This window comes from Chiloscyllium punctatum, chromosome 9 (assembly GCF_047496795.1).
Source record: "Chiloscyllium punctatum isolate Juve2018m chromosome 9, sChiPun1.3, whole genome shotgun sequence".
Lineage (NCBI taxonomy): Eukaryota > Metazoa > Chordata > Chondrichthyes > Orectolobiformes > Hemiscylliidae > Chiloscyllium > Chiloscyllium punctatum.
The window spans coordinates 67,699,282-67,726,963 of NC_092747.1; the positions used below are offsets into that span (position 1 = coordinate 67,699,282).

Below are 27,682 nucleotides of genomic sequence, written 5' to 3' on the forward strand. Positions count from 1 at the left end.
ATGATTAGGGGTTTAGATAGGGTTGACCATAAGAACCTTTTTCCGCGTATGGAGTCAGCTATTACGAGGGGGCATAGCTTTAAATTAAGGGGTGGTAGGTATAGGACAGATGTTAGGGGTAGATTCTTTACTCAGCGAGTCGTGAGTTCATGGAATGCCCTGTCAGTAGCAGTGGTGGACTCTCCCTCTTTATGGGCATTTAAACAGGCATTGGATAGGCATATGGAGGATAGTGGGCTAGTGTAGGTTAGGTGGGCTTGGATCAGTGCAACATCAAGGGCCAAAGGGCCTGTACTGCGCTGTATTGTTCTATGTTCTATATAAAATCTTCGGTTGATTACTTTCCAGAACGGAGAGAAACTTCTTTAGAACTTTTTTCCCAGGTTTGATCAAGTTCCACGGCAGTGCAAGTTTCATGTAGTTTAAGAAGGGAATTAAATTTTGCATTTGATCGTTTTAGTTCCATATTTTAATCACAAATTGAGGAAGAGACTACAAAGCAGCATTTTAAGAGTGCTGATCTTCAAGACAAAACCATATTTACAATCCTTTGGGGAATGTGTTCACCATTTACAAAGTACAACAACAGAACCCAATAACTTAAACAAAATGTATCGCAGTCTACATAGAAACCCAAAGGCACAGTATGAAGAAACGCAAGATTAGAAACTTGCATTTAACACAATATGAAACCCAAAATGTCCAATAACCAAAATTCTAACCAGAGCAACAAGTATAGATGCATGGAAAACAAAAGGATTAAACAAAATCTTCATGCTAATTAAGACTCAAAACCAAGTTTAAACTTTAAGCAAATCAAAGTGCAGTTCAAATCATAAACGTACAAAGCTAATGATCAAGTATTCGGTGACTCCTAAATGGACTTTATATCTAAATGGACTTTGTGTATTACCACATAGCTGAGAAATCGTTGGATCAGTGTTAAACATCACGATTGGGGCAATGTGCTGAAAATCAAGCTGCAGTATTGTTGTAACTGTCACAAACATGTAAAGATTTAATCAAATTATTCTGAGTCTACAATTTACTCAACTGACAAACTCAGGTTCAAAGAAAATACTCACCAAGTTAACAAAATCATTGTTTAATACAAATAAATTGTATTTAACCATCAATAATTAGGAAGCACCAATTGCTAACTTATAACTTTACAACTTGAACACAGTCCCTTCTTAAATTTTCCCCTTCACATTCAGATTGACATACAAAAATAGACAGGACCTAGATATTAAGTCTGAAAAAAAAAATAAGGGAAACATTGTTTGATAGCACCAGTCTAGATCACAAGATTCAACAACTTTCTTTCTCTTCCTTTCAATTCCTTTTTACTTTTTTGCTGTCAACACATTGTTTGTGCACTGGTGCTCTCTTTCATTCAATTACTGAGAATGCATCCTTTAACTGTCATTAAAGTCAGTTTGTTCCATCTTTAATTGGGGATTTTCAGAGAAAGACAAGTTGAAGACTGCAAGCCATTACAGGAGACTTTAACTGCCTCTACACAGGAGAGACAGACAGACAGCTTTTTTATCCTTTCCCTTTACAGGCTAGGCGTTTCTCATCTTGCACTGGCTCTACACAAGCTAGATAACCTGGTCAGGCACCAGTCAGAATGTTATCATCAAGCAGTTAGTTTCCTCAGTTCAGAACCCACTGGCTCTTGCTGTCTACTGTTGATAACACTGTTATAAGGAATGCAATGTTGTATACAGTAAACATGATCTCCAACATGCAGCCATCTCCTTACTCAGTCTCTTTGGTTTTAAGTAGTACCATTCTTCTTAGGTCACAGTTCAAAAATAAAACAAAACTTGGTAAAAGGGGGAGCATTTTCAGGATGGCAATCTCTAACTAGTTGAATATCACAGGAATCTGTGCTGAGGTCACAATTATTTACAATGTACATTAGTGATTTGGATGAGAACAGTGAACATACTACAGTCAATTTTGTTGATAACACAAGAGAAGGTAGGAAGGCATGTGATGGTGATGACTCGAGAGTCTGGTGAGGGATATAGGCTGGTTAAGCGAATGGGCGAAAACTTGACAGATGGACTACAATATTGGAAAAGGTGAGATTCTGAACAATAGATGTGATTATTATTTAAATGAATAAAGGCTGTAGAAGGCTACAGCACAAGGAATTTGAGACTCCTTGTCCATCAATCTCAAAAAGCTAACATACACATTCAGAAAGTAATAGAGAAGACAAATGGAATTGGCCTTTACTTCAAAGGGAATCAAGTATAAAAATATAGACGTGTTGCTACAAAAATGCCTTGTTCTTGTCACAAGATCTTACTTACATCCTTTTATGAATCAACGCTCCCTAAAATAGCAGCAGCTACCCACTAACTCCAACAAGAAAACTACCTTACTTGTTATGCACCACTTATACACAGCCATGAATCTGAAGGCATGTTATTTTTCACTTGTGTAGAATTGACATACAAACGATTAATTCTAGTGTTACTATATCTGGGGAGACTGCATTTTAGTGATCAGACATGGCATGTACATGCATGCAAAGGAACAAGTATCAGACAGCTCTAGCCACTACCAAATATCTGAGTGCTTAATATCAGGATTTTATCCAGAGCAGATTTTTGGTTTTGTGTAGAATTAACTTTCCCCTTCCCTTACAGGTTCATTCCTTTAGGAGAAGAAGATCTACCCATGAATTATTACAATGCTGTCTGACTGCTATTTGCAGCATTTTCTGATTACACGTTTTTGAACACAAAAGCACAAAGTTTAAAGACTTTCATAATACACATGAACTGAAACATAAAAGTCTGTGGTTTTCATGAACAAAAACTATAAAGCGATAGAACATGATCCTCTGTGGTTAGAAATTGCAGAATTCTACGTGTAAGAATGAAATTTGACATGTTCAGTCACTAAACTATTCACAAAGTAGGAACGGAGATACTGATAATTAATCGCCATCATAGAATCCCTACAATGTGGAAGCAGGCCATTCAGTACATTGAGTTCACACTGACCCTCTGAACAGCATCCCACATAAAACCACCACCCTATCCTGACCCTATAACCCTGCATCTCCCATGGTTAATCTATCTATCCTTGGACACTTCGGGCAATTCAGCATGGCCAATCCACTTAACCTGCACATCTTTGGACTGTGAGAGGAAACCAGAGCACGTGGAGGAAACACACGCAGACACAAGGAGAAGGTGCAAACTCTACACAGACAGTCGCACAAGGCTGGAATCGAACCTGGGTCCCTGGTGCTGCGAGATAGCAGTGCTAGCCACTGAGCCACTAAGTCACCTAAATTGCTAAAACAAAATTAATTTATGCACTGGTTTTAAACTGCTAATTCTATTTCTACTAACATTGAGAGAGAAAAATGTGGCTAATTACTACAAATCTGTATTAAACTAACATGGTGTTCATGATAAATGTAAACCTAAACCTCACAGTAATCCTATTTGGTCATTTACATTTAGAGATCTAAAATATAACACTCTAATAGAAGCACCACAATTTAACGATCAATGGAACAGTCAAATGTATCAAATTATTAGACAACTTAGAAAGAAATTGCTAAAATACCTGTGCTCCAGGTACAGAACTGAAAGGGTTTGATGGTCTCATGGCTGGTTGGGTGTACATCATTGTTTGTTGCGTCATCATAGGCATAGTTCCCATTGCAGGGGGCTAGTGAATAAAAAAAGTTTCAAGAAACAATTTCAAAGACAGTTTTCTCCCACAACTAGATATAATCAAAAAACTTAAATGCCACAGCATTTAAAAATACATTAGAGTCAATGAGTTATAGAGCTCAGAAAGACCCTTTGACCCAACTTGTCCATGCAAACCAGGGTTCCTAAACTGAACGTGCCCCATTTGTCTGCATTTGGCCCATTTTCCTCTAAATCTTTCCTGTCCTTGCCTGTTCAAATGTTATTTAAAAGACATTGTACTCACCTTCACCACTTCCCTCTGCCAGCTCATTACATATATACACCATGTGGAAAAAGTTGCCCTTCAGATCCCTGTTAAGTCTTTGTTCTCTCACCTTAAATCTATTCACTCTAGTTTTGTGAAAAAAACATAATTTTGACTATTCACCTTATCTGTTCCTCTCATGATTTTATAAACCTCTAAGGTCACCTGTCAGTTTCAACAAAAAGGCGCCAGCCTATTCAGCTTCTCCTTATAACCCAAACCTTCCAGTCTCTATCATCCTTGTAAATCTTTTGTTGCACCCTTTCCAGTTTAATTACATCCTTACTACCAGCAGGGTGACAAGGATTGTACACTATACTGCAAATGTAGCCTTACCAATGACTTGTACAGCCGTAACGTGATATCCCAACTCCTGAACTCAATGGTCTGACCAATGCAGGCAAGTGTGCCAACATTTCCTTCACCACCTTGTCTCCCAATATGCCATTTTCAAAGAACAATGTACCTGCATCCCTAGATCTCTCTGTTTGACAACACTCCTAAGTCCTGCCCTGGTTTGTCTTACCAAAACGCAATACCTCCAATTTACCTAAATTAAATTCCATTTGCAATTCCTTGGTCCAATAGCCCAGCCAACCAAGATTCTGTTATGCTATTAGATAACCCCTTTCACTGTACATTACTCCATCAATTTTGATGTCATCTGAAAATTTACTAACTATGCCTCCTATATTTTCATCCAAACAATTTACATAAATGAACGAATAACAGTGGGCTCAATTGTTTACAACTTTAATATGATACATACACAAAGCACAGAGGCCTTATTTATTTTCGAAGTTGTGGAAGATTCCCTTTCTGAATTACTAAGTTGATATAGATATGAATACATACATACATACATACATTCTCCAATCTCTCAAATACAGTACTCACGGTTTCACAACACTTTACTACAAATAATATATAACTTACTGGTTAATATGCTAATTTGGCCAACTCAAACTACCTCTGACAGAAGTTGGTACGCAATAGTTTTTGGTATATGACTAATGTTACCAAAGAAGGGATATTTGTATATAAAGTTTAAGAATAGCAGATCACATCAAAATGCCATAATTTAGCTGAATACAGTTGGTTATGATAGAACATGATAGGTCAGTTTTCATGCGATCTTGCGTAAAGAAAATCGTGCAAAAGCCATGTCTTTTAAACTAATGGACCCGGAATCACCTTATAGCCAATAAAGTTAAGGAAAGCTCGCATTCTACAACTATGGTCTAAGTCCTTCAATCACACTGAAGCAAATTTGTGTTGAAGAAACATGCATTACAGCAGAACCAACTGTACTGCACTACTTAGAATGGTATAAAAATTAAATGGAAATACTTTGGTGACATAACAATCTTGGAAATTTTATTTGTCCATTATGACCAAGTTGGAGGAACAATAAAGAGGAGTACCTGACAGTAATAACCTCTCCCTTGGTGAACTCAGCTACATGAAATCAAGTAAAGAATTCTACATGATGCAAACATTAATAATTGGTTACAGGCAAGATTCCCATGAACTTTCCCATAGAAGATAAAATTATTCAATTAAATTTTCATTTTATTTGACATACATACCATGCCATATCCCATCACTGCTGTTGGTGTTGTCGCTGGGTAAGCCATTATGGGGGGAGCCTAAGAAAGATAATTTGAACTCATAAAAGCAAACAGTATTTATAATTAATTACTACTATAGATAAAAAGAACAAAGTCTCCGAACAGCTTTGAAATTTAAAGAGTCATGCAACTATCTGATCAATACATAACAGTGTGCAAACCAAGAACTTGCATTGGTGTAGAACATTTTTGCACGTCTCAAAAATATCCAAGCAGCTTATACAGAATACATTATTGGAATAGCAATCACTTATCTGGTCAGCAAAAAAAAATTTGGACAAATCCAACATGTTAAATTGGCAGAAATTGTGACTTAAATATTGAAGAGTACATAACATTTAGGAAGGACAGGTATCAGAAAAGATCGAGGGCTGGCTGCACTATTAAGTGATATCATTAGCACATTAGAGAGAGATGACCCAAATTCAGGAAACCTGGATATAGAAGAGTTTTGGGTAGAGATGTGAAATGATATGACAAGAAGTCACTTATGGGAATGGTGGACAGGCTCCTCATTGTACAACTGTGAGATGACAGAGTTTAAAGAAGAAAAGAAAAGGAGCTTGTAAGAAATACACATCAATGGTCATGCATCTGTTTTCTTCAAGTGACTGGGAAAAAAAAATCAGATGGTGAAAAATAGCCAAGATGAGGAATTCACTATGTTTTCATGAAAGCTCCTTAATCAGTACATGTGGGGCTGACCACAGAGCAAGCTATACTAGCTGAAGTGACCTAGCAAATTAGACATATAGATGGGTCAAGAGAAACACTGAAGGGAATATTTCAGAACATATTGAATAGATACAGTCTCTACCAACAAAAAAGAAAAAAATCAAATGGGAAGACCCATAATCTGTGGTTAACTAAAAGGTCTAAAGATAATATAAAACTTAAAGCAAAAATAAACACCCTGAAATGTGCAAAGATATATACTAACAATCAATTTAGGAACTATCAGTCCAGCACTCAGTGTAATGCAGTGCCTTGTCTTATGCACTGCCAGGTTGGGCTATCCATTCATTGATGGATGGGGATTTTGGTGGAGCCTCCTTTGAATTTTTAATTGTCCATCACCATTCACAACTGGATGTAGCGGGACTGAAGACCTTCGATTTGATCTGTTGGTTTTGGAATAGCTTGACCCTGCCTGCCAGCTGCTGCTTTAATTGATTGGCATCCAACTAGTCCTGTTTTGTGGCTTAATGGTATTGGAGGAATGGAGAATGTGACAGGCCATGAGGTTGGAGATTGTGCACGTGTTCAGTACAATTCTACTACTGATGGCCCACAGTGGCTCATGAATGCCCAGTTTGGAGTTGTTCTATCTATTCAAAGTCTATCCCCTTTTGCATGGCATTACTGCCGCAAAATACAATGGAGAGTATCCTCAAGGATGGTGCTGTGGTCACTCCTATTGATACTATCATGGACAGATACATCTGCAGCAAGTCGATTAGTGAGGATGAGGTTAGGTATATTTTACCCTTGTTACTTCCCTCACCACCTGCTGCAGACAGAGTTTAGCAACAGTGTACTTTAGGACTTGAGCAGTTTGGTCATTAGGGCTGAACCTCTCTTGGTATACAGAATGAGAAGGTAGTGTTGAGTTGCTGGGCCATCATTGGCATGATACAGCAAGAACCATCAACTGTCAACCTTGGTTTGCAGTCAAGGCAGCTGGACTGACTAGACAGGTTGTTTTCAGGGGAATGCAAAGTCTGGCATTCTTCTTAACACTTTTTACTCCCCTGCATTAAACAAGTTTGTACTCCTTCATTCATAGTTCTCTCATCTGAAATCAGCATCAAATAAGACTATGAAGTGCCTGAAAGCATATCTGGCAGATCTGGCCCATGTATATTGTGGAATACCCAACAACCTGACAGACTTATCTATAACATGCGTAATTGGTAGCACTGCATAATCAAGGCAGAGATATACACGCATCATTATATCATAGCAACCTAAATATGCCAGTGGTGTCTAAATGTGTCATCAATTCATGAATTTAACAACTAATGCAATTCAGTTCAGTTTCAAATGATATCACACACTTAAGGAGATGGCATTGCCATGAGATCCCATCTTCACCTAGGTCTTGCTGACATCTTCATTTCTTACGAGAAGCAAGTCTACGAGAAATGACCACTGAATTCATAAATCTTAAATACTTCCGACATGTAGATACACACACTGTATAGTTGAATCTATAGCAGCAACAAAAGTTTGTGTAATTTAATAAACTTCATCCTATGCTCAAGGTGACCACTGAAGTGCAGACCTTGCCTCAACGTCACAATTGAGAAATCTAACAACAGGTTCTCGAATATCTGCTAAAAGTCTATGTTAACTGGTCAATATATACATTGAAAACCTTACAGTTCCAAGTGCTACAAGATCTATCTTATTGGCAAGCTCTACGACATTGAGCTCGATAAAGTCAATGCGAATCAAATTTTGAGCATGGAAACGATGTATGGGAAAACAATTCCAGCTATTTCAGCAGTTAATGGCAATCTGAAGTTTGTTAAAGGGACAATGTTGGTTCAGGCAACAATTTAATTCGGAAAAATCAATTTGGGAATAGCACAACAGAAAGCAACAAGGCTGCTTCCTAAACCAAATAGAAATTGGAATGAAGAAACTGAAACCTACAAAATATACAAAAGAGCTGCTCTAGGCAAAATGTTAAAACAGCTGTGGTATTGACAGAGGACTTGGCAGGGTAGATGCAGAGAGGTTGTTCTTCTTGTGGGAGAATCTAGGACCAGTGAGCATAATCTTAGGTTTCAAAATCCTCCGGTTTGGAAAGAGATAAGGAGAAATATGTTCTCTCAGGCAGTCATGAGTCATGAGTCATTGGACTTCTCAACCACAGTAGCTGGGTCAATAAGGATATTCATGGCTAAGATAGACAGATCTCTCAGCAGTAAAACGAATCAAGTATAATGGCATGATCAGGGAAGTGGAGTTGAGGCTTATCAGATCAGTAATGATCTCACTGAATGACAGAGCAAAGTCGATGAGCTGAATGATCTACCTCTGCTTCTATATTTTATGTTCTGATTCTACTGTACCAAAGCTCCTCTGGTGACAACTGTTCTGCAAGAAAGGTTAAGTAGACGCACCAGGGAAAAACAAAATAATGGAGAAGGAGCATTGAAAATAGAAACTTGCTTAAAAAAAATGCACTAAAGAGGTAATTACCTAATATTCACACTCATTCAAATCAACATGCAAATATCCTATGGCACGTGAAAACAAGTGACAACATATTATTTTATTGAAAGGAAGTTCCCCCTTACTTCAATGTATTTGGCTATTCACCCACAAGGGCATCACTGAGACCCAAATTTTGTCTGCATTCAACGTCCACACATGCAAAGATACTATACAGTATTAACACTTTAAAATGCAGCATTCAAGCACATGCTCTCCTGTTTCGAAAATAGCCGTTTATACCATCAGGTTAAGTAAAACAGAATTTGAATTATTACAACTGAATAGGGATTAGTTAAAATGTCTAAATAGCCACATTATCTGGGAGGAAAACAATGAAACTCAACCAATATGACTTCTTCAGAAGAGAAATGTTGAAGAAGTCACCTCAGTAAACTTAGTTTCTCCCTCCAGAGACTGCTAGACCTGCCAAATTATATCAGCACTTTGTTTTCATTTCAGAGCTTCAGCATCTGCAGTATTTTGCTTTTAATGAAGCTCAAATTGGTTATATCAATATCAATAGCTGAAATTTTCCTTCAGCTGCTATCAAACAGATTTATGTGTCACAAATATGGTTCATAACATTAGCTCTTTTTGCTACAGGATCCACATACATAAAATATAAAACTTTATTTAATGGATCAAAGTATTTAGTCATCCAAAAATACAGCTAGGAAACAGGTTAACTCAGTCTGTTAGCTGTGTTTTTTCTTGAATTAATTCTAAAAATCATGCAAGATTTTCATATACAATATGCTGAAATAAGATATTATGCAGTTTAGACTGGCATATTTTTTTAAAAAAGGAATTCAATTAAAATATATTCACCATTTTGGTCATTTTCACAGTATTCATTTCTTTAACAATCAGTACCAAAAAAATTAACACATTAAAAATGCTATATACTTATGAATTTTAAGAGTAGATCTCTGGGCGAGCATTTTTTAAAAAAACTTATTTTCCGAGATGTGGGCATGATTAGAAAGAGCAATATTTCTTCTCAACTCCAACTGTCAACTAGTTGTGAGACTTGCTAGGCTATTTCAAGGGTAGTTAAGAATCAACTTCAGTGCTGAGGGTCTGAAGTCACAGGTAGTCTAAATCAAGTAAGCATGACAGATTTCCTTCACCAAAAGGGATAATAGGCGAACCAGGTGGGTGGAACAACCAATCACAACTTCACAAAAATAGCTCTATATTGTGGTATGGATTTAAATTAGTTTAATTTACATTCAGTCAACTGCCAGGATAGGAATCAACCAGTACATTCAGTGCATTAGTCTGGTGCTCTGGATTACTGATCCAGGGACACTACCATAGCACAATCGTACTGCATTTTAGCAACAAAATCAGCTGATCTCACTGGCAGGAATCTTGCTTGCTGAAACTGAACTGCCACTGAAGCTCAATGACACTGAAAAGAATTGTTTTCTGATAATGAATTAGCTCAACCTATCATAAATCATGATGTGAATTTAAATTTTAAAAGTAACAAAAATTAAATCAGAATAATAGTAGCTACAAGTTGGGTGTCATGGTGGCTCAGTGGTTAACACTGCTGCCTCACAGCACTACGGTCCCAGGTTCGATTGCAGCCTCGGGTGACAGTGTGGAGTTTGCACATTCTCCCTGTGTCTGTGTGGGTTTCCTCTGGGTGCTCCGGTTTCCTCCCACAGTCCAAAGATGTGCAGGTCAGGTGAATTGGCAACGCTAAATTGCCCACAGTGTTAGGTGCATTAGTCAGAGGGAAATGGGTTACTCTTCGGAGGGACGGTGTGGACAGGTTGGGCCGGAGGGCCTGTTTCCACACTGTAGGGAATCAAAAAGTTGTTCACTTTATGCGGAGTCATTTAGTTTGGGCAAGTCAGACACTAAGTCAGCAAATGAACAAAAAAAAAATTTCTAAAGAAAATAGCTCAGCCATGACTCGAGGAATGCAAATCATTAAATCTCAACACAAAGAAAAGTGAAAGCGAACACATTACTCTTTAAACTGGCCCAAAGTTGATATTTAGTTACACCAGCCACATTTTACCTACACTTTACCAAGTTCCTTCACAACCATAAATGCTCATTGTTAGACAATTTATGAAAAATTAGAGAAAGTGCAATCAATACATAATAGGTTCTTTGGCAGTTCCGTCACATGTAAGCAAGAAATCATGATGTCACACAAAAATTGATAAAAACAAGGTAGATTGATTTTAGGAGGCAAGTAAAAAGCTTCATGTATTATGGGAGTCTTCACTGAAGAGATTTTAATTGGCTTTCATGTCTTCATCAAAAGGTTGAGGATTGCTAATGTGTTACCATTGGTAAGGAAAAGCCAGGAAACTACATCGGACATCAGTAGTGGGCAAGTTGTTAGAAGGGATTCTGAGTGACAGGATTTAGATGCATTTGCAAAGGCAAGGACTTATTAGGGATAGTCAACACGGCTGTGCATATAGGAAATTATGTCTTACTGACTTGGTTCAGTTTTTTTTAAAAAGATAACGAAGAAGATTGAAGGCGGCAAATGGGCTTAGCAAGGCACTCGTCAAGGTTCCACATGGCGACTGAATAGCATGGTTAGACCACATGAAATCTAGATGGTGCTTGAAGGTAGGAAACAGAGGGTGTTGCTAGAAAAGCGCAGCAGCTCAGGCAGCATCCGAGCTGCAGGAGAATCAACGTTTCGGGCATAAGCCCTTCTTCAGGCTTCTGCCCGAAACATCGATTCTTCCGCTCCATTGACTATTCCACTGATCGTTAAATTGTGGTGCTTCTATTAGAGTGTTATATTTTAGATCTCTAAATGTAAATGACCAAATAGGATTACTGTGAGGTTTAGGGTTTACATTTATCATGAACACCATGTTAGTTTAATACAGATTTGTAGTAATTAGCCACATTTTTCTCTCTCAATGTTAGTAGAAATAGAATTAACAGTTTAAAACCAGTGCATAAATTAATTTTGTTTTAGCAATTTAGGTGACTTAGTGGCTCAGTGGCTAGCACTGCTACCTCGCAGCACCAGGGACCCAGGTTCGATTCCAGCCTTGTGCGATTGTCTGTGTAGTTTTCAGCTCTGATCTCCAGCATCTGCAGTTCTCACTGTCTCCTAAGAGGGTGTTGGTAGAGGGTTGATTTCAGACTGAAGGCCTGTGACCAGCAGTGTGCCACAAGGATCAGTGTTGGGTCCACTGCTTTCCCCCATTGATATAAACGATTTGGTTGTGCATATAGGAGGTTTGCAGATGACACCAAAATTGTTGGTTTAGTGAACAGCGAAGACAACGGGATCTTGATCCCCATATGGGCAGAGGAGTGGCAGATGGAGTTTATGCTTTGGCTAAAGAATTGGCTAAAGAAAGATGTGGTGTTTAGATTCCCTACAGTGTGGAAACAGGCCCTTTCGACCCACACCGACCCTCCGAAGAGTAACCCACCCAGACCCATTTCCCTCTGACTAATGCACCTAACACTACGGGCAATTTAGCGTGGCCAATTCACCTGACTTGCACATCTATGGGCTGTGGGAGGAAACCGGAGCACCCAGAGGAAACACAGACACAGGGAGAATGTGCAAACTCCAAGCAGACATTCGCCCAAGGCTGGAATCGAACCTGGGACCGTAGTGCTGTGAGGCAGCAGTGCTAACCACTGAGCCACCATGTTGCATAAGGCGAACCAGGGCAAGACCTATACACTTAATGGCAACTGCCCAGGGAGTGTTGCCAAACAAAGACACCAAGGGGTGCAAGTGCATAGTTTCTTGGAAGTGGAGCTTGCCTTCACTGGTCAGTACATTGGGTATATGAGTTGGAATGTCATGTTGCAGCTATACAGGACATTGGTGAGGCCACTTTTAGAATACTGCATTTAATTCTGGTCTCCCAGATATAGGAAAGAGGATATGAAACTTGAAAGGGTTTAGAAAACATTTATAAGGATATTGCTGGAATTGGATGGTTTGAGGTATAGGGAGAGGCTGAATAGGCTAGGGCTATTTTTCTTAAAAGTGTCAGAGTTGAGGGGTGACCTTATAGAGGTTTACAAAATCATGAGGGGCATGGAGAAGGTGAATAGCCTAGGTCTTTTTCCCAGGGTAGGGTGACAGGGGAAAGATTTAAAAAGGAACCAGAGACCCAACTTTTTCAGAGGGTGGTGCATGTATGGTACATGGGGCCAGAAGTGGTTACAGAGGCTAGTACAATTACAATTAAAAGGCATCTAGATGGCTAATGAATAGGAAGGGTTTAGGAACATGGGCTGAAGCTAGAAAATGGGACTAGATCAATGTAAGGCACAGGTCATGAAGTGGCTATAATGCGATTAACGAATTGTGAATGCTATTTGGATAACAAACTTTCTACTGAACGGATATGTGATTTTCTGTAGCAGTTTTCCATAACACGAGGCCGCAGAGGAACGCAACTGTCGCATTATAGCAGAACGACCTGCATCTGGCCAGAGTGGATGAATTGGACGCAAGGGTCTGTCTCCATGCTGCATAACTCTATGACTCTACTCCAATTTAGACAATTCGGAACATTAGGGCGGCACGGTGGCACAGTGGTTAGTACTGCTGCCTCACAGCGCCAGAGACCCGGGTTCAATTCCCGCCTCGGGCGACTGACTGTGTGGAGTTTGCACGTTCTCCCCGTGTCTGCGTGGGTTTCCACCGGGTGCTCCGGTTTCCTCCCACAGTCCAAAGATGTGCAGGTCAGGTGAATTGGCCATGCTAAATTGCCCGTAGTGTTAGGTAAGGGGTAGATGTAGGTGGGTTGCGCTTCGGCGGGGCGGTGTGGACTTGTTGGGCCGAAGGGCCTGTTTCCACACTGTACGTAATCTAATCTAATCTAATCTAATCTAATTAAGATTATAGCAGATCAAAAACATAACAGTTGCAGCTAGCTTTCAACTTAGTGATTAACAAAAGCTTTATGGTAAAATAGTTTATTTCACTTACGCATTGAGGAAAATGCATGCCATTCCGCTTTCCAAAGGAAACAATTGCAACATGCAAATATTTAGTTAGACTGGATTCATGCAAATTGACCAATACATTGATTATTCGAGAAGGGTAAATCAACAACTGGCTTTACAACAATAAAAAAAACTTTTCCTTTCAAAATAAAATTCTTTTTGACATTTTTAAAAACACCTTAAGTTTTATTAAGATTATTTACAATATGCTATTTTGTGACCACAGAAAATTAACATTTTCCTTGAATGTACTGTCTCCTGTTTTTTTCAGTCATCATTGTATTTCTATCTCCACTTATGTATGCTTGGTCTGTAATGTGACAGACAGAACAACACGTCATTGTTATATTTTAAAGTTGAATTAAAGCGAGATTTCTACATAATTTAGTCATTTTCTATGGTATCCATTAGCTTTCTTCAAAAGGACACAACCCACCTTTCCAATTCCAGACAGTTTATGGGAAGGCTGGTATAGCTACTATTAAGGGATTCAAGTGTGCAAAAGATGAAGAGTTTAAAACAGTCAAAACCATAAGCTCATCGCCCCATCTATTAAGGCATTGGCTTGAAGGGTTGAGTGAAGCCAAATGGAAAAAATCTAAGCACTCAATAAAGTGTCTACTAAATTGGTTGATTAACAGCGGTATCCTGGATTATCACAGATATACCTTAAGGGAACCACTTACCACATAGGAGTGATACAAATTCAAATTTCCATCAGTAGGAAATTTCATTATGAAATCATTTAGACCCCAAGAAACCTGGCCCATCCATCTACTTTGCAACCCCCAAGAAAAATGATCCGTAATGGTTGAGACATTTGATTCCAAAGTTAAAGCCAATAAGCTTTTGACTCGGTGTTAAAAGCTCGCAGTTAATTCCTACTTAGGTGTACTGTCTTGACTACAACGAGTACCAAGACTCTTTGGAAATCACTATATGAAAAAGCTGGCAGGATTTCAAAGTCAATTTTGGAAAGTTGCTCAAGCTGACCAAAGGGGAGCAAGCTTTTTCAAACATAAAACGACTATATTAAGTAGATTTCTGAATTTCCAAACAGGATTTACAAAACATAATAGAACTTAATCTGTAAATTTATTACATAGAAAGATTTCTTGTAACAAGAATCACTAATAATTACTATGCTCAATTTTAGAAAAACACAAGTCTACACAACTTCTTCCTATGTCAACAAACTTCAGACATTTCTACAGAATGTGTACATAATTTGGTTTAAGTCATATTTGTGTGCAAAAACAGCAAAGAGAAATCTCGATCTCCAATTGATTCCACTTCTTGAGAAAGGAGAGGCTGTTTTACCTTGACAATGAAGGGGGCGCTTTGCTTTCAGATAAAATGGACTTTCCATGAGCTTTTAATTTTATTGTAAGACCAATAGATTTCCCAATATGTTTATTACAACTTGTTTTTTTGCTGTCGAGATGGGAGCAACATTGGGCTCATTACCAATCCTGAATTGCCTGTGAAAAGCTGTGGCTGAGCTAGCTTTTCAAAGTGCCATCATCCATGTGGCACAGGTATACCCCACAGTGCTGCTGGGAAGGAAAGTCCAGGATTTTGACTTGGTGACAAAGTTCCAAGTCAGAATAGCCTTTGACTCAGAGTGAAACCTACAAGTAGCAATGTTCCAATGCATATGCCATGCTTGTCCTCCTCGGTAGTTAAAATGCCAGGCTTCAAAAGGTTTTGTCAGAAGAACCTCGGCAAGTTGCTGCAGCCTACCTGAGAGGTGGTACACACTACCACCATTATATATCAGTGGTAGAATGTGGTGATGCCCAGCACGATGCTGATGACTTGGGTGGGGAAGGGGTTAATTTAGCAATAGTAGTGTTGCGAATGCCCAAAATGTTGGAGGTGGTCTTTGCCTGGCACTTGTGTGACACAAATATTACTTGTCACAGAAAAGCCCAAGTAGGAAGGAGTGAGGACTGCAGAGGCTGGAGATCAGAGCTGAGTGTGGGGTGGTGGAAAAGAAACCCAAATCTAAATGCTCTCTGGGTTCGTGGACAATTACAACATTCATCTCTCATTTTTTCCCTATTAGAAAGGAAGTGTTAACTTATGTTTAACTAATACCTCTATAATCAGGACCATAAAAACTTTGAACCAGTCGGGAATTAGTGATAATGAGGTATTACTTTAGAAACATTATTTATTTAATTTATCTTGCCAGTTAACTGAAAAAAATCTGGTACCTAACAATTACAATGAACATATTGCAAGATTGGATTGTTTTTTAATATACTGACTTTTATTGCTGACATCACATTGTTAGTTTAGAGCTTTTGGAAACAAATAAAATGAATAATATGTAGTTTTTGCTTCCAGCTGCTCTATGATTGTGATGCGCAAATGTTGTGCTGATTTATGCAAAATTTACATGAACTGAAACATTGTGAAGTTTCTATAAAGTGCAACATCTGATATGTAAAGGACTGATCCATTCTGTTTTTAAGCTTTAGGAGTTACAATTATTATGATACATCAACCTGTATATTTTCAAGACAGTGTGATCAAGGTTCTATCAGCACCTAGCAAGAAATTTGATACAGTGCCACACAATGGACTTGTGGGAAAAGTTTAGCACTTGGAATAAAAGGAACAAGGATAGGAGATTGGCTGAGTGACTGGAAATAGATCAGTGGCTCATGGAAGATGCATAAAGAAGCTCCCCAGGAATCACTGTTGGGATTTCAAAGCTTATGAACATTATGAAACTTGCTGGCATTGTAAACTGTGAACAGGATAGCTTAAAAAGGAACAAGTTGGGTGGAAGGGTGTGAAGATGGCATTGAAAAGTCAATGCAAAGAACTGCAAAGTGATTCATTTGGTCTGAGTAACATGGAGAAACAATTGAAAATAAAGGGCACAACTCTAAAGGAGGTGTAAGTGAGGGACCTGGGTGCTTATGTGCAGAAGTGATTCAAGGTGGCAGGACAAGTTGAGAGCGTGGTTTAGAAAACACACAGTATTTGTGACATTATTAATAGGGACACTGCATTCAAGAGCAACAAGATTACGTATACAACCTATATAAAGCCCTGATACACCCCCCCAACTGTCTAGCTCTGGGCAGCACACTTGACAAGGCAGTGGAGTGCAGAAAATTGTTGCAAGGCTGAGGACTTCAGTTATGAGAAAAATTGAAAATGCTGGGAAAACAAAACTGAGGGGATATTTGATAGAAGTATTCCAAATCATGAAGGATTTGGGCAGATTGGATAGGGAGAAACTGCTCCCATTCATGGAAGTATCAAGGACAAGAGGGCACAGATTTTAAGTAATTAGTAAAAGAAGCCAAAGTAATGAGAGAAATACTTCTGCACAAAGCTAGTAGTAAAGATCTGGAAGGTACTGTTCAATTGAGGTTCTAAAGGAATTAGATTTATTTGAAAAGAAGAAATGCTTAGGGTTATGAGTAGAATTTGGAAGATGGTTGCATGGAAATTTCTCAAAGCCAGTATAGAAACGAATAAGCTCCATGTGTTGAAAGAAATTTGATGACTGTGACAATGTAAAATACTTCCACTTAATTGGAACAGTAGAGTACAAAGAACTGTCATGTCCTAGCAGCTTGAACATATCCCCAAAAATCCAAACAATAGAAGCTGAAGTCAGCAGCAAATAAAAGTTTGATTCTGATTTGTTGCTTTTTTAAAAAATAAGTTTCAATTATAAAAAAAATCAACTGAATATACTTGACTCAAATTATAAACATACATACATTGTAAAACAGTAAATTTGTCACATCACTTGAATTATTAACATGAAACTTTCAGTAAACTGAATTTTATTTTGGTACAAGCTGCAGTGAATTATTCCTGATTGTGATTTTCACAAATTTTGTATTTAGTATATTTACAGTAACCACTTAAAATACTCTCTCCAGGCTTAAAATTATATTGATTGGCAAAACTCAAGCCAGTAATAAATAAAAAATTCCCACCTCTTTTCATCTTGTCTATGAAAAATAAGTCCCTCAAAAGCCTTTCATAAACTTTATAACTTACCATTGTAGCAGGATTCCAGGTAGTAGTAGGAGCAAGCTTTGGCTGCCAGTTAGTTCCTCCAGTCAATTTCCTTTCCCCAGGCTGGTTCCAATGAAGATCACTTCTTAGGCAAAGGATAATCATTAAATCAATAGTTCTCCACTTGGAAGTATTAATCATGCATGTTGGTTCAATCAAATAACAGACCAAGCTAGACAGCAGGCAATTAAAATCATATAGGTCCCTTGAGGCAAAGGAATTGTAACTACAAAATTAAAATGAAAACAGACTTCTCACAAAACATCGTCTCTTCACCTCAGTGATAATTATATTCAAGCACAAATTTGATTTATCTTGGCTTTAAAGATCATCGATGCAGACTAGCATCCAAATTGGTTTCAAATTATTTTGAGTGTCCAGTGGTTTGAAGTACATTTTATAAACTCTTGCCACAGGCAATGTTGGCAAGTAGCATAATAGCCTTTCCTTGAATAATACACTTTTACAACCAGTCCCATGAATATCTGTGTTCAGCAAATCCCATAATGCAATGATGAACACAATCTCATCCCAATAAATAAGAAGACTTGGAGTATGTCACTGGATTCAGACTGCTAGACACTACAGATAATTGGATAAAAATAAGTTTAAAGATCCCAAGCACAGTCATCCACGAGCAAAGGAAGAACACAAGGCAGCACTGCTGCCTCACAGCGCCAGAGACCCAGGTTCAGTTCCTGCCTCAGGCAGCTTTGTGTGGAGTTTGCACGTTCTCCCACTGTCTGCATGGGTTTCCTCCGGGTGCTCCAGTTTCCTCCCACAATCCAAAAGTGTGCAAGCTAGGTGAACTGGCCATGCTAAGTTGCCCACAGTGTTAGGTGAAGAGGTAAATGTAGGAGAATGGGTCTGGGTGGGTTGTGCATCAGCGGGTCGGTGTGGACTTGTTGGGCCGAAGGGCCTGTTTCCACACTGTAAGCAATCTAAAAACTAATCCTAATGTACTGAGAGTGAGACTGCATTTCTGCATTTTATTCATCAACCTTAAAGTACTTTCCTGAAAGGTTGTTTCTTTTCAATTATGGTTCAAGCAAGTGAAAATTGAAAATTAGAAAGAAAACACAAGCCAAGATCAAAAAAACGAATCCATGAATTGAAATAACAATTTAAAACTGTGTAATCTGGAATCCACCAAAACTAAGATTCTGCTAGAAAATCACCTAAACAAAATAGAGCAAACTTGGGTATTGTGTGCTACACTACTCCAGTGTTTTTTTAAAAACAAGTCAGTGTTTAGTTTTCATCTAGCAAGTGGTATCGTGTATCTTGACACTTCCAAGTGTCTTTGTGATCACTTACCAAGAGACATATTATACAATGGTACTTAAGAATTTGGGCTAGTTAAAAAAATATTAAACCAAAAACATGCTTTTAGGATTCCATCATTAATGCTCCAATTTGTGTACGCATTGTAAATTGTATTGCAAAAATATTGTACCGGTTCAGTGCAGTGCTGCAAAATAGGTTGCAACTATTTTGATAAACATGCATTAAGACTGTTCTTACTTTTTTGTGGATCCATTTCCAATTCCCAAGTCTGCAATATATGAAAATAACTTGCATTACTTAATCTGCACTTCATTAACACTGATAAAAGCATAATTGTATGCATCAGTAAAAATACTTACTTCCTACAAGGTTAGCCAACGATGAATCCAAATCTTCTCCGACAAGCTTGCCTGGTTGCTGCTTTGCAAGTGGTTGAGACTGATTCTGCAACGCTATTGTTGGTTTCAAGAGTCCACCTAATCCATCAAAGTCTTTGAAGGTCAGTAATGCAACATAATTAGAAAAAAACATTGCTGGCACAATACTTAGTACTCAACATTTCAAACTTTACTGGGAAAATGTGAAGTCCCAACTCACCCATTCAAGCATGCCAAGCAAAGCCAAGGACCCATACGTATGGATGGTGGAAAAAAAATTAGAATAGCATAATATGTTTATAAAACAAGCCATAAAATACAATCAAAGCATTACATTTGTACTGACTAGTTATTGACTAAAAAGGATTAAATCAATAAATAGTATGACACTGTTTTCAGCCGTACTTTAAAAATATCCAGTGTAGCAACATGCAGGAATAGATCAGTAGTACTGCATGCAGGTAAAAAAAGACTCGACAAAATAAAATGGAAAATATGCAAATATGCCTGATGATTATTAAAAACCTTTCTGGCATAATTTCAAATACAATAGATGTTTAAACATCATTATAACAAATTCATTAAAACTCTCTCAAAATTAGTGCTATACAAGGTTAAACATAAAACCAAGATTATACAGCCCTGACTGAGAAACACACTCTCCTCCACATTCCCTAAAAACTTTGCTGTATTTTCAATGCAGTAATTAAAGTATCATTAACAAATGACTTAGAAAATGGATATCTCAACACCACTGTCACTTGGTTTAATTAAATTGAAACTCTGTTAATTAGCTTCCAAGTATGAAAAATAACACACGACGATGACAACGACAACAACAACAACAACAACAACGATGCAAAAATAATTCTGAGGTGAATTAATGTGGACAGCAGTTATCAGAATGGGACATGGCTTCATTTTAATAATTCCTTTGGAAAAGTAATGTAAAGTAGCTTGGTTAATTTAATTCATTATTTCAAGCCAAAACAAAGTTAATTTTATGATGTCCAATGTACCGTAGTGCCTTTATTTTGATTTGGTTATGTATTGCAATTTCTGAAAGTCATGTTCTCTGGATGCAAAAGTGGTATTATGTAGAATCCACAAAGGAAATAGGCCAATAATTTATATTGTACATTCATCATGCACCTTCATGAAGAACAGATGATACATGCACAAAATCACATCACCCATAGTGGCAGAGTAGGGCAATCACCTACAAAAACCAAATTACAAGAATAACACTGCCATATTTGGTCAGATAACTTTTCCCCAATCATTGGTGCATACAAAGTGTTGCTTCAAACTGTAGTGTTCAACTGGAAACAGCTACACAAACAATTCAAAGTATTTAACAAAATAGATCCAATTAACACAATGAAAATACTGAACAAAGGCTAACACATCAAAATAACAGAATCAAAGCCACAGATAATTGAAGAAGTTCCATTCTTAATTAAAGAGCTTGGATTAGTGGTGCTGGAAGAGCACAGAAGTTCAGGCAGCATCCCTTATTCCTGATGAAGGGCTTTTGCCCGAAGCGTCGATTTTGCTGCTCCTCGGATGCTGCCTGAACTGCTGTGCTCTTCCTGCACCACTAATCCAAAATCTGGTTTCCAACATCTGCAGTCATTGTTTTTACCTTATTTATAGAGCGACCTGTTCAATCTGCTGTAACTGCAGAGTTCAGGAAGCCAATGCAGTAACAGAGAAATCATAGCTGAGAGAAGAACAGATCAGTGAGATGCACATAAAGGAGCCCCTTGGGGAAGCTGTCAGCCACAACATGTACGGAAGAGACTGGGAAGTAGCACTAAGACAAACACTAAAAATTTATGATTTGGAGATGCTGGTCTTGGACGGGGGTGCATAAAGTTAAAAATCACACAACACCAGGTTATAGTCCAACAGGTTTAATTGGAAGCACACTAGCTTTCAGATCACTGCTCCTTCATTAGGTGATTGCGGAGGACACAATTGTAAGGCACAGAATTTATAGCAAAAATTTACAGAAATTATACATCAAAAAAAAACCTTGATTGTCTGTTGAGTCTTTCATCTGTTCGAATACCATGATAGTTTCACTTCTTTCGTGTGTAAATCACAAAACCTTTTTTTAAAAAAAGTTGCATTCTCAGTTTAACTGCAACATTTGGTGTTAGCTAGACAATATGTTGAAGGTGTTAGCCCCCTGTGTTCGGCCCTCAGGCATGGTACATTGGGGAAACCAAACAAAGGCTACGACAACGGATAAATGGGCACCGCACAACAATCAACAGACAGGAGGGTTCCCTCCCAGTTGGGGAACACTTCAGCGGTCCAGGACATTCGACCTCAGACCTTTGGGTGACCATCCAATACGGACTTCGGGACAGGCAGCAGCGAAAAGTGGCCGAGCAGAGGCTGAGAGCTAAGTTCCATACCATAGGGAGGGCCTCAACCGGGACCTTGGGTTCATGTCACGCTACAGGTGATCACCATTGCACTACACACACACACACACACACACACACACACACACCCTCACAGATTTATGACACTCTACACAAACACACACACACACCCCAACCCATACAGACAGACAGACAGACACACACACACATACACACTTACATTTTGTGGGGTGAATTTGTACTTGCAGAGTTACATTGTACTTTGCTCAGAAACTGCATGAATTCATGTAAAACCCTGTTTTCTCACTTTTTAAGATTAGAATCAATCTAAACATCATGGCATAGACAGAGAACACAGGGGGCTAACACCTTCAACATATTGTCAAGCTAACACCAATTGTTACAGTTAAACTGAGAATACAACTTTTTACACATGAAAGAAGTGAAACTATCATAGTATTCGAACAGAAGAAAGACTCAACAGACAATCAAGGTATTTTTCGATGTATAATTTCAGTTACATCACACTGTAAATTTTTGCGATAAATTCGGTGCCTTACAATTGTGTCCTCCGCAATCACCTGATGAAGGAGCGGCGCTCCGAAAGCTAGTGTGCTTCCAATTAAATCTGTTGGACTATAACCTAGTGTTGTGTGATTTTTTTTAACTAAAAATTTAACTTGCGGAAAATTTACCTGTTTAACAATTCAAAATACTTGCAAAATGTGGGAGACCAAAATTTACCAGCTGGCTATTAATTATATAGCTACTTACTCTAGTTGCTCCAAAAAAAACTTAGCCCAAATTTTTTTTACCTTATGAATACATTTTGTTTTTTTAAAACAAAGATCAACCTTCTATTTCCCACTATCATCAATTTTAGATATTGATAGTTGAAATAATGAGCAATTTAATTCACAAACTACCTTCAAATGATAGTGACAGTAGTACTAATAATCAAGATTCAATCATGAACTGGCACCAGGAACACTCAAACAGGTCAAACTCTTGTGTCAAAACTGAGCAACAGTTGTACAAACAGAAAAGAGGCACTCAATTTAGAAGTTTATAACACTCAGTTTGGTATCAAGTGAACCAAACAGATGAGTAAATTGAAGTGTCCTCGCAAGCATCTTAATAGTAATGCAGTCAGGATCCTTAGAAAGCAATATCATATGGACAAGTTCCAAACCATCTTCGGCTTAAGTTAGGATTTTTAAAAAGCTCATTACCTCTTGTATGCAAACCTATTGCCAAATTATGAAATCAGCCAGTTATCCTATTAACTCAGAAGCAAGTGGCGCAGTTCTTAAATATTTTAAAACAGATTATTTTCACATAGATTATTCATGTTCATGATTTAGAGCTGAACTAAGACTGTACTGGGCTAAATTCTATGCAGGCTTTGGTTTCAACTTCATGAATTTTGATGGTTTGATTATATTGAACTTCTACACAGCATTCACAAGAGAATCAATCCACCCTCAACACTACTCTATCAAACAAAATACCTGTTCAGTTCCAAACGAGGCCTTGTATTCAGAAATGAGTGGAGGAAAAGAAAATCATCTGTGCCAATGCACATTTTCTTTCCCAAAAGGAGGGGGGATCCAGGTGATCCTCTCTCTTTCTCCTTCTTCCATAATCAAAGTTAATGCTAATTGTTGCATAAATCGACAAAGAGAGTGATGGATGATATACATTGTGTAAAATGTTTTCCATTCAAACATTAGATGCCAACTTAAGTAAAAGGAATTATCAAATTTTTCTATGAGTATGCTAATAAAAGTTTGTGGTACTCTATATAATAAAGACAATACTCTTACCACCAGAATCAATGATGCTGTTGGCTGTGGAAGCTGATTTAGTCCCAAATACGGACTCAAAGTCAACATTAAGGCTGGTTGATGATGGTGCCTGAGTAGCTGGTGAGGGATTGAACCCTAAAAATACAATCAAGCATTGTTATATTGATTGAATAATTCAATAAATACAAGATAAAACTTCACAATTCAGTTAAGCATTCTTCTAAGGTTTGTTTCTCAATGCATGAACAAAAATTGTGCATTTTAATTAAACATTTCTTGGCTACATTGTTTCTAGCACCAAATGAAACAACATTTTTTTACTTAAAATTTAGAAACAGCTCACTCACATTTACTTAGGCAGCATTCTACAAAAATATAATCTTAAACATATTCAGGAACTAAAATTCTCAGTCATTGACGTATCACTTGTCTTATTTCCCCAACTTGTTACATCTATTTTGTCTCACATTGTTTTCAAATAAACACTGATCCTGATTTTAACAACTTAGTCTCCTCCCTACATCACTTCTTCCAACTTCTCCAGTCTTCCTTTCCTTCTCTGAGCTATACAGTAATGCACAATTAGGATAACATTGATCACAGAACAATATTAGCGAGGGAGTTTCTGTTCTTAATCGGACTTGTGCCTTCACAATGCAGCAATGAGGATTACTTCAAACAAGAAAAATGTCACTGTGAATGCAAGTGTGCACCCTGAACTTGTGTGTGGTTGGTATGAATGCAACATAATTAAGCATTGCAACAATAGTAAATAAAAAAAACTGCCTGAAGAGAGAATGTGGAGCTGTAATTCAATGTTTAAAATAACTCTTAGTACCAGAGCCTTTATAATGCAAACGAACAGCGTAGGTTTGTACCCATTGAAGTTTAGCAGAGTGAAAGATGACTTGTTTGAAATAAGTTGCTTCCTCTTGTGAAAGAGTCTAGAACAAAGGTCATGGGTTAAAATAAGGGACTGCCCATTTAAGGCTTTTGTTTCCCCTCAACAAAAGTAGGTTATCAGTTTTTCTCCCTTAAAAGGCAATGGAAGCAGAGTCTTTGAACATTTTTAAGGTAGAGAGATAGATTCTTGTAAAGCACGTCAGTACTTTTAAAATGGAGATAATGAGAAACTTCTTCAAGCAGAGTGGTGAATCTATGGAATTTATTGCCACAGTAGACTGTGGCGGTCAGGTCATTGAGCTCATTTAAGACTGAGATAGGTCCTTGTGTATCAAGGGTTACAGGGAGAAAGTGGGAGAATGGGATTGAGAAACTTATCAATCATAATTGAATGGCGGAGCAGACCCTGAACTGAATGGCCTAATTTCTGCTCCTATGTCTTATGGTCTTCGATTAAAAACCTGAGGTTTCAACTTAATTAAGTTGCAAAGCAGGATGACTTGTAAGGCAAACAATGGAAGCAGCATACAATGGAGGGCTAAGCAATCCCACAACAAACAGTTTAGAGCTGTATTCTGCAGCTGTTTCTCATCCAAACTGTGGTGGTTGTCAAATAACTATACAACTGGAAACACCTCCAAGAATGCACATTCTCAGTGATGGTGGAGACCAGCAGGTCAGTGTAAAAGCAGTCTGAAGCATTTGCAAACATTTTCAGCCAAAAAGCTGATTGGATAATCCATTATGGTCACCTTCTGTAGTCATATGAATTGGACCATTTGGCCTATCTTTATATTCCGTGGACTTTGTAGAATTTTGTGCTTTTTCTTAGTTTTTTTTTATCATTTCCTTAATTTCTTTAGTTAACACAAGAAGGGTGGCCTTAGAACTTTGTTGTGAAATATCCTTCTAATACCTACTTCTACTTCTCTACTGATTTAAAGGGCATCTGGATGGGAATAAGAATAGGAAGGGTATGGAGACATATGGGCCAGGTGCTAGCAAATGGGACAAGATTAGATTGGGCTATCTGGCCGGCATGGACAAGTTGGACCAAAGGGTCTTTTTCTGTGCTGTACATCTCTATGACTCTATGAGAGACTATCACAAGAGGAAAAGTGGAGTATTTAGATCAGCCACAATCTAATTGAATGGCAAAGCAGGATAGAGGGCCAATTGGTCGAATCCTACTCTTAAATCCTCCCTGGGTTCGATTCCAGCCTCGGGCAACTGTGTGAACTTGCACATTCTCCCAGTGTCTGCATGGGTTTCCTTCCAGGTGCTCCAGTTTCCTCCAGAGTCCAAAGATGTACAGGTTGGGTGGACTGGCCATGCTAAATGCCCATAGTGTCCAGGCAATGTGGGCTAGCCATGGGAAATGTGGCGCTATGGGAAAGAGGGTGGTAGAGTGGGTTGGTGTAGGATGCTCTTCAGAAGTTTGGTGTGGAATTGTTGGGCCAAATGGTCTGCTTCCGCACTGTAGGGATTCAATGACATAAAAACTAAAAAAGGAGGGAACTTGTGCTTGGAGGCAGAGGATGTGGGTGAGATCCTAAATGAATACTTGGCATTTTATTCACCCAGAAGGATTTGAAGGATATTGAGATTTGTGTGGAGCATGTTAATATGCTACGGCATTTTGAGATCAAGAAACACGTGGTGTTAGCTCTCTTGAAGAGCATTAAAGTGGATGAATCCCCAGGGTACAATGGTATCTACCCCAGGTCATTGAGAGGGCAAGAGAGAAGATTGCTGGGGCCTTGACTAAGATCTTTGTATCCTCATTAACCACTGGAGGGGTCCCAGAGGACTGGTGGGTAGTTGTTCCTCTGTTCAAGAAGGGTGTAAGGATAATCCAGGAAATTATAGACCAGCGAGTCTCTCACTGGTGATTATGAAGCTACTGGAAAGAAGTCTTAGGGATGGGATTTATGCGTACTTGAAACAGCATTGCCTAATTGGGACAGTTAGCATGGCTTTGTGTAGGACAGGTCATGTCTTACTAACTTGATTGAATTTTACAAGGTGGTGACAAAGGTGATCAACGAGAGTAGAGCAGGGAATGTTGTCCATCATGGTAGGCTCATCCAGAAGATTAAGATGCATGGGATCCATGGTGACCTAGCAGCATGGATTCAGAATTGGCAGCCAGAGGGTAGTGGAGGAAGGGTGTTTTTCTGGCTGGAGGTCTGTGACTACTGGTGTTCCACAGGGATCCGTACTGTGGACCTCTATTGTTGGTGACATGCATAAAAGTTGGATGGGTTAATAAGTTCGCAGACAATACAAAGATTGGTGGAGCCATGGAATGTGTAGAAGGTTGTCAAAGGATACAGCGGGATATTGGTCAGTTGCAGATAATGGGCAGAGAAATAACAGATGGAGTTTAATCTGGGCAAGTGTGAGGTACTACACTTGGGAGATCAAATGTTAAGGAATATACAATTAATGGAAGGACCTTGAAAGGCATTGATATACAGAGGTATCTTGGGGTTCAAGTCTATACCTTTCCGAAAGAGGCCACGCAAGTAGACAGGGTGGTGAAGACCTTTATTGATCAGGAAGTGAGTACAAGATCAGGATATCATGTTGCAGCTTTACAAGTCTTTGGTTACGCCAGACTACGCAAGTACTACATTCAATTCTGGTCACCACATTACAGGAAGGATGTGGAGCTTTGAGAGGTTGCAGAAGAGATTTACCAGGATGCTGCCTGGATTAGAAAATGAGTTACAAGGAAAGGCTAAAAAAACTCCAATTGTTCTCTCTGGAGTGGCAAAGGCTAAGGGGAGACTCGATAGAAGTCTATAAAGTTGAGATGCATAGACAGGATTAATGGTCAGAACTTTTTTCATGGAGCTGAAATGTCTAATACCAGGGGACATTGCATTTTAGATGAGAGGGGGAAAAGTTCAAAGGAGATGGAAGGGGCGAGTTTGTTTAAACAGAGCATGGTCGGAGTCTGGAACACACTTCCAGGAGTGCTGGTGGAGGGAGATAGGAATGGAGCATTTCAGGGACTTTTAGATAGGCAC

The 27,682-nt window shown here is 38.5% G+C and overlaps 1 protein-coding gene across 11 annotated transcripts in view; it reads right to left on the minus strand.

Moving 5' to 3' along the window:
* picalma (phosphatidylinositol binding clathrin assembly protein a) overlaps positions 1-27,682 on the minus strand; it is a 166,303-nt gene that overhangs the window by 10,934 nt on the left and 127,687 nt on the right. For 6 of the 11 annotated variants that reach the window (XM_072577722.1, XM_072577727.1, XM_072577725.1 and 3 more), the window contains 6 exons: positions 23,763-23,879; positions 19,523-19,639; positions 19,401-19,431; positions 17,859-17,961; positions 5,586-5,645; positions 3,601-3,705 (listed from right to left, as the gene is read on the minus strand). In XM_072577722.1, the coding sequence (XP_072433823.1) occupies positions 3,601-3,705; positions 5,586-5,645; positions 17,859-17,961; positions 19,401-19,431; positions 19,523-19,639; positions 23,763-23,879 (533 nt within the window). Of the gene's footprint in view, positions 1-3,600; positions 3,706-5,585; positions 5,646-13,715; positions 13,834-17,858; positions 17,962-19,396; positions 19,432-19,522; positions 19,640-23,762; positions 23,880-27,682 lie in introns of those variants that run through there. The other 5 variants (XM_072577723.1, XM_072577732.1, XM_072577731.1 and 2 more) reach the window with 3 other exon arrangements.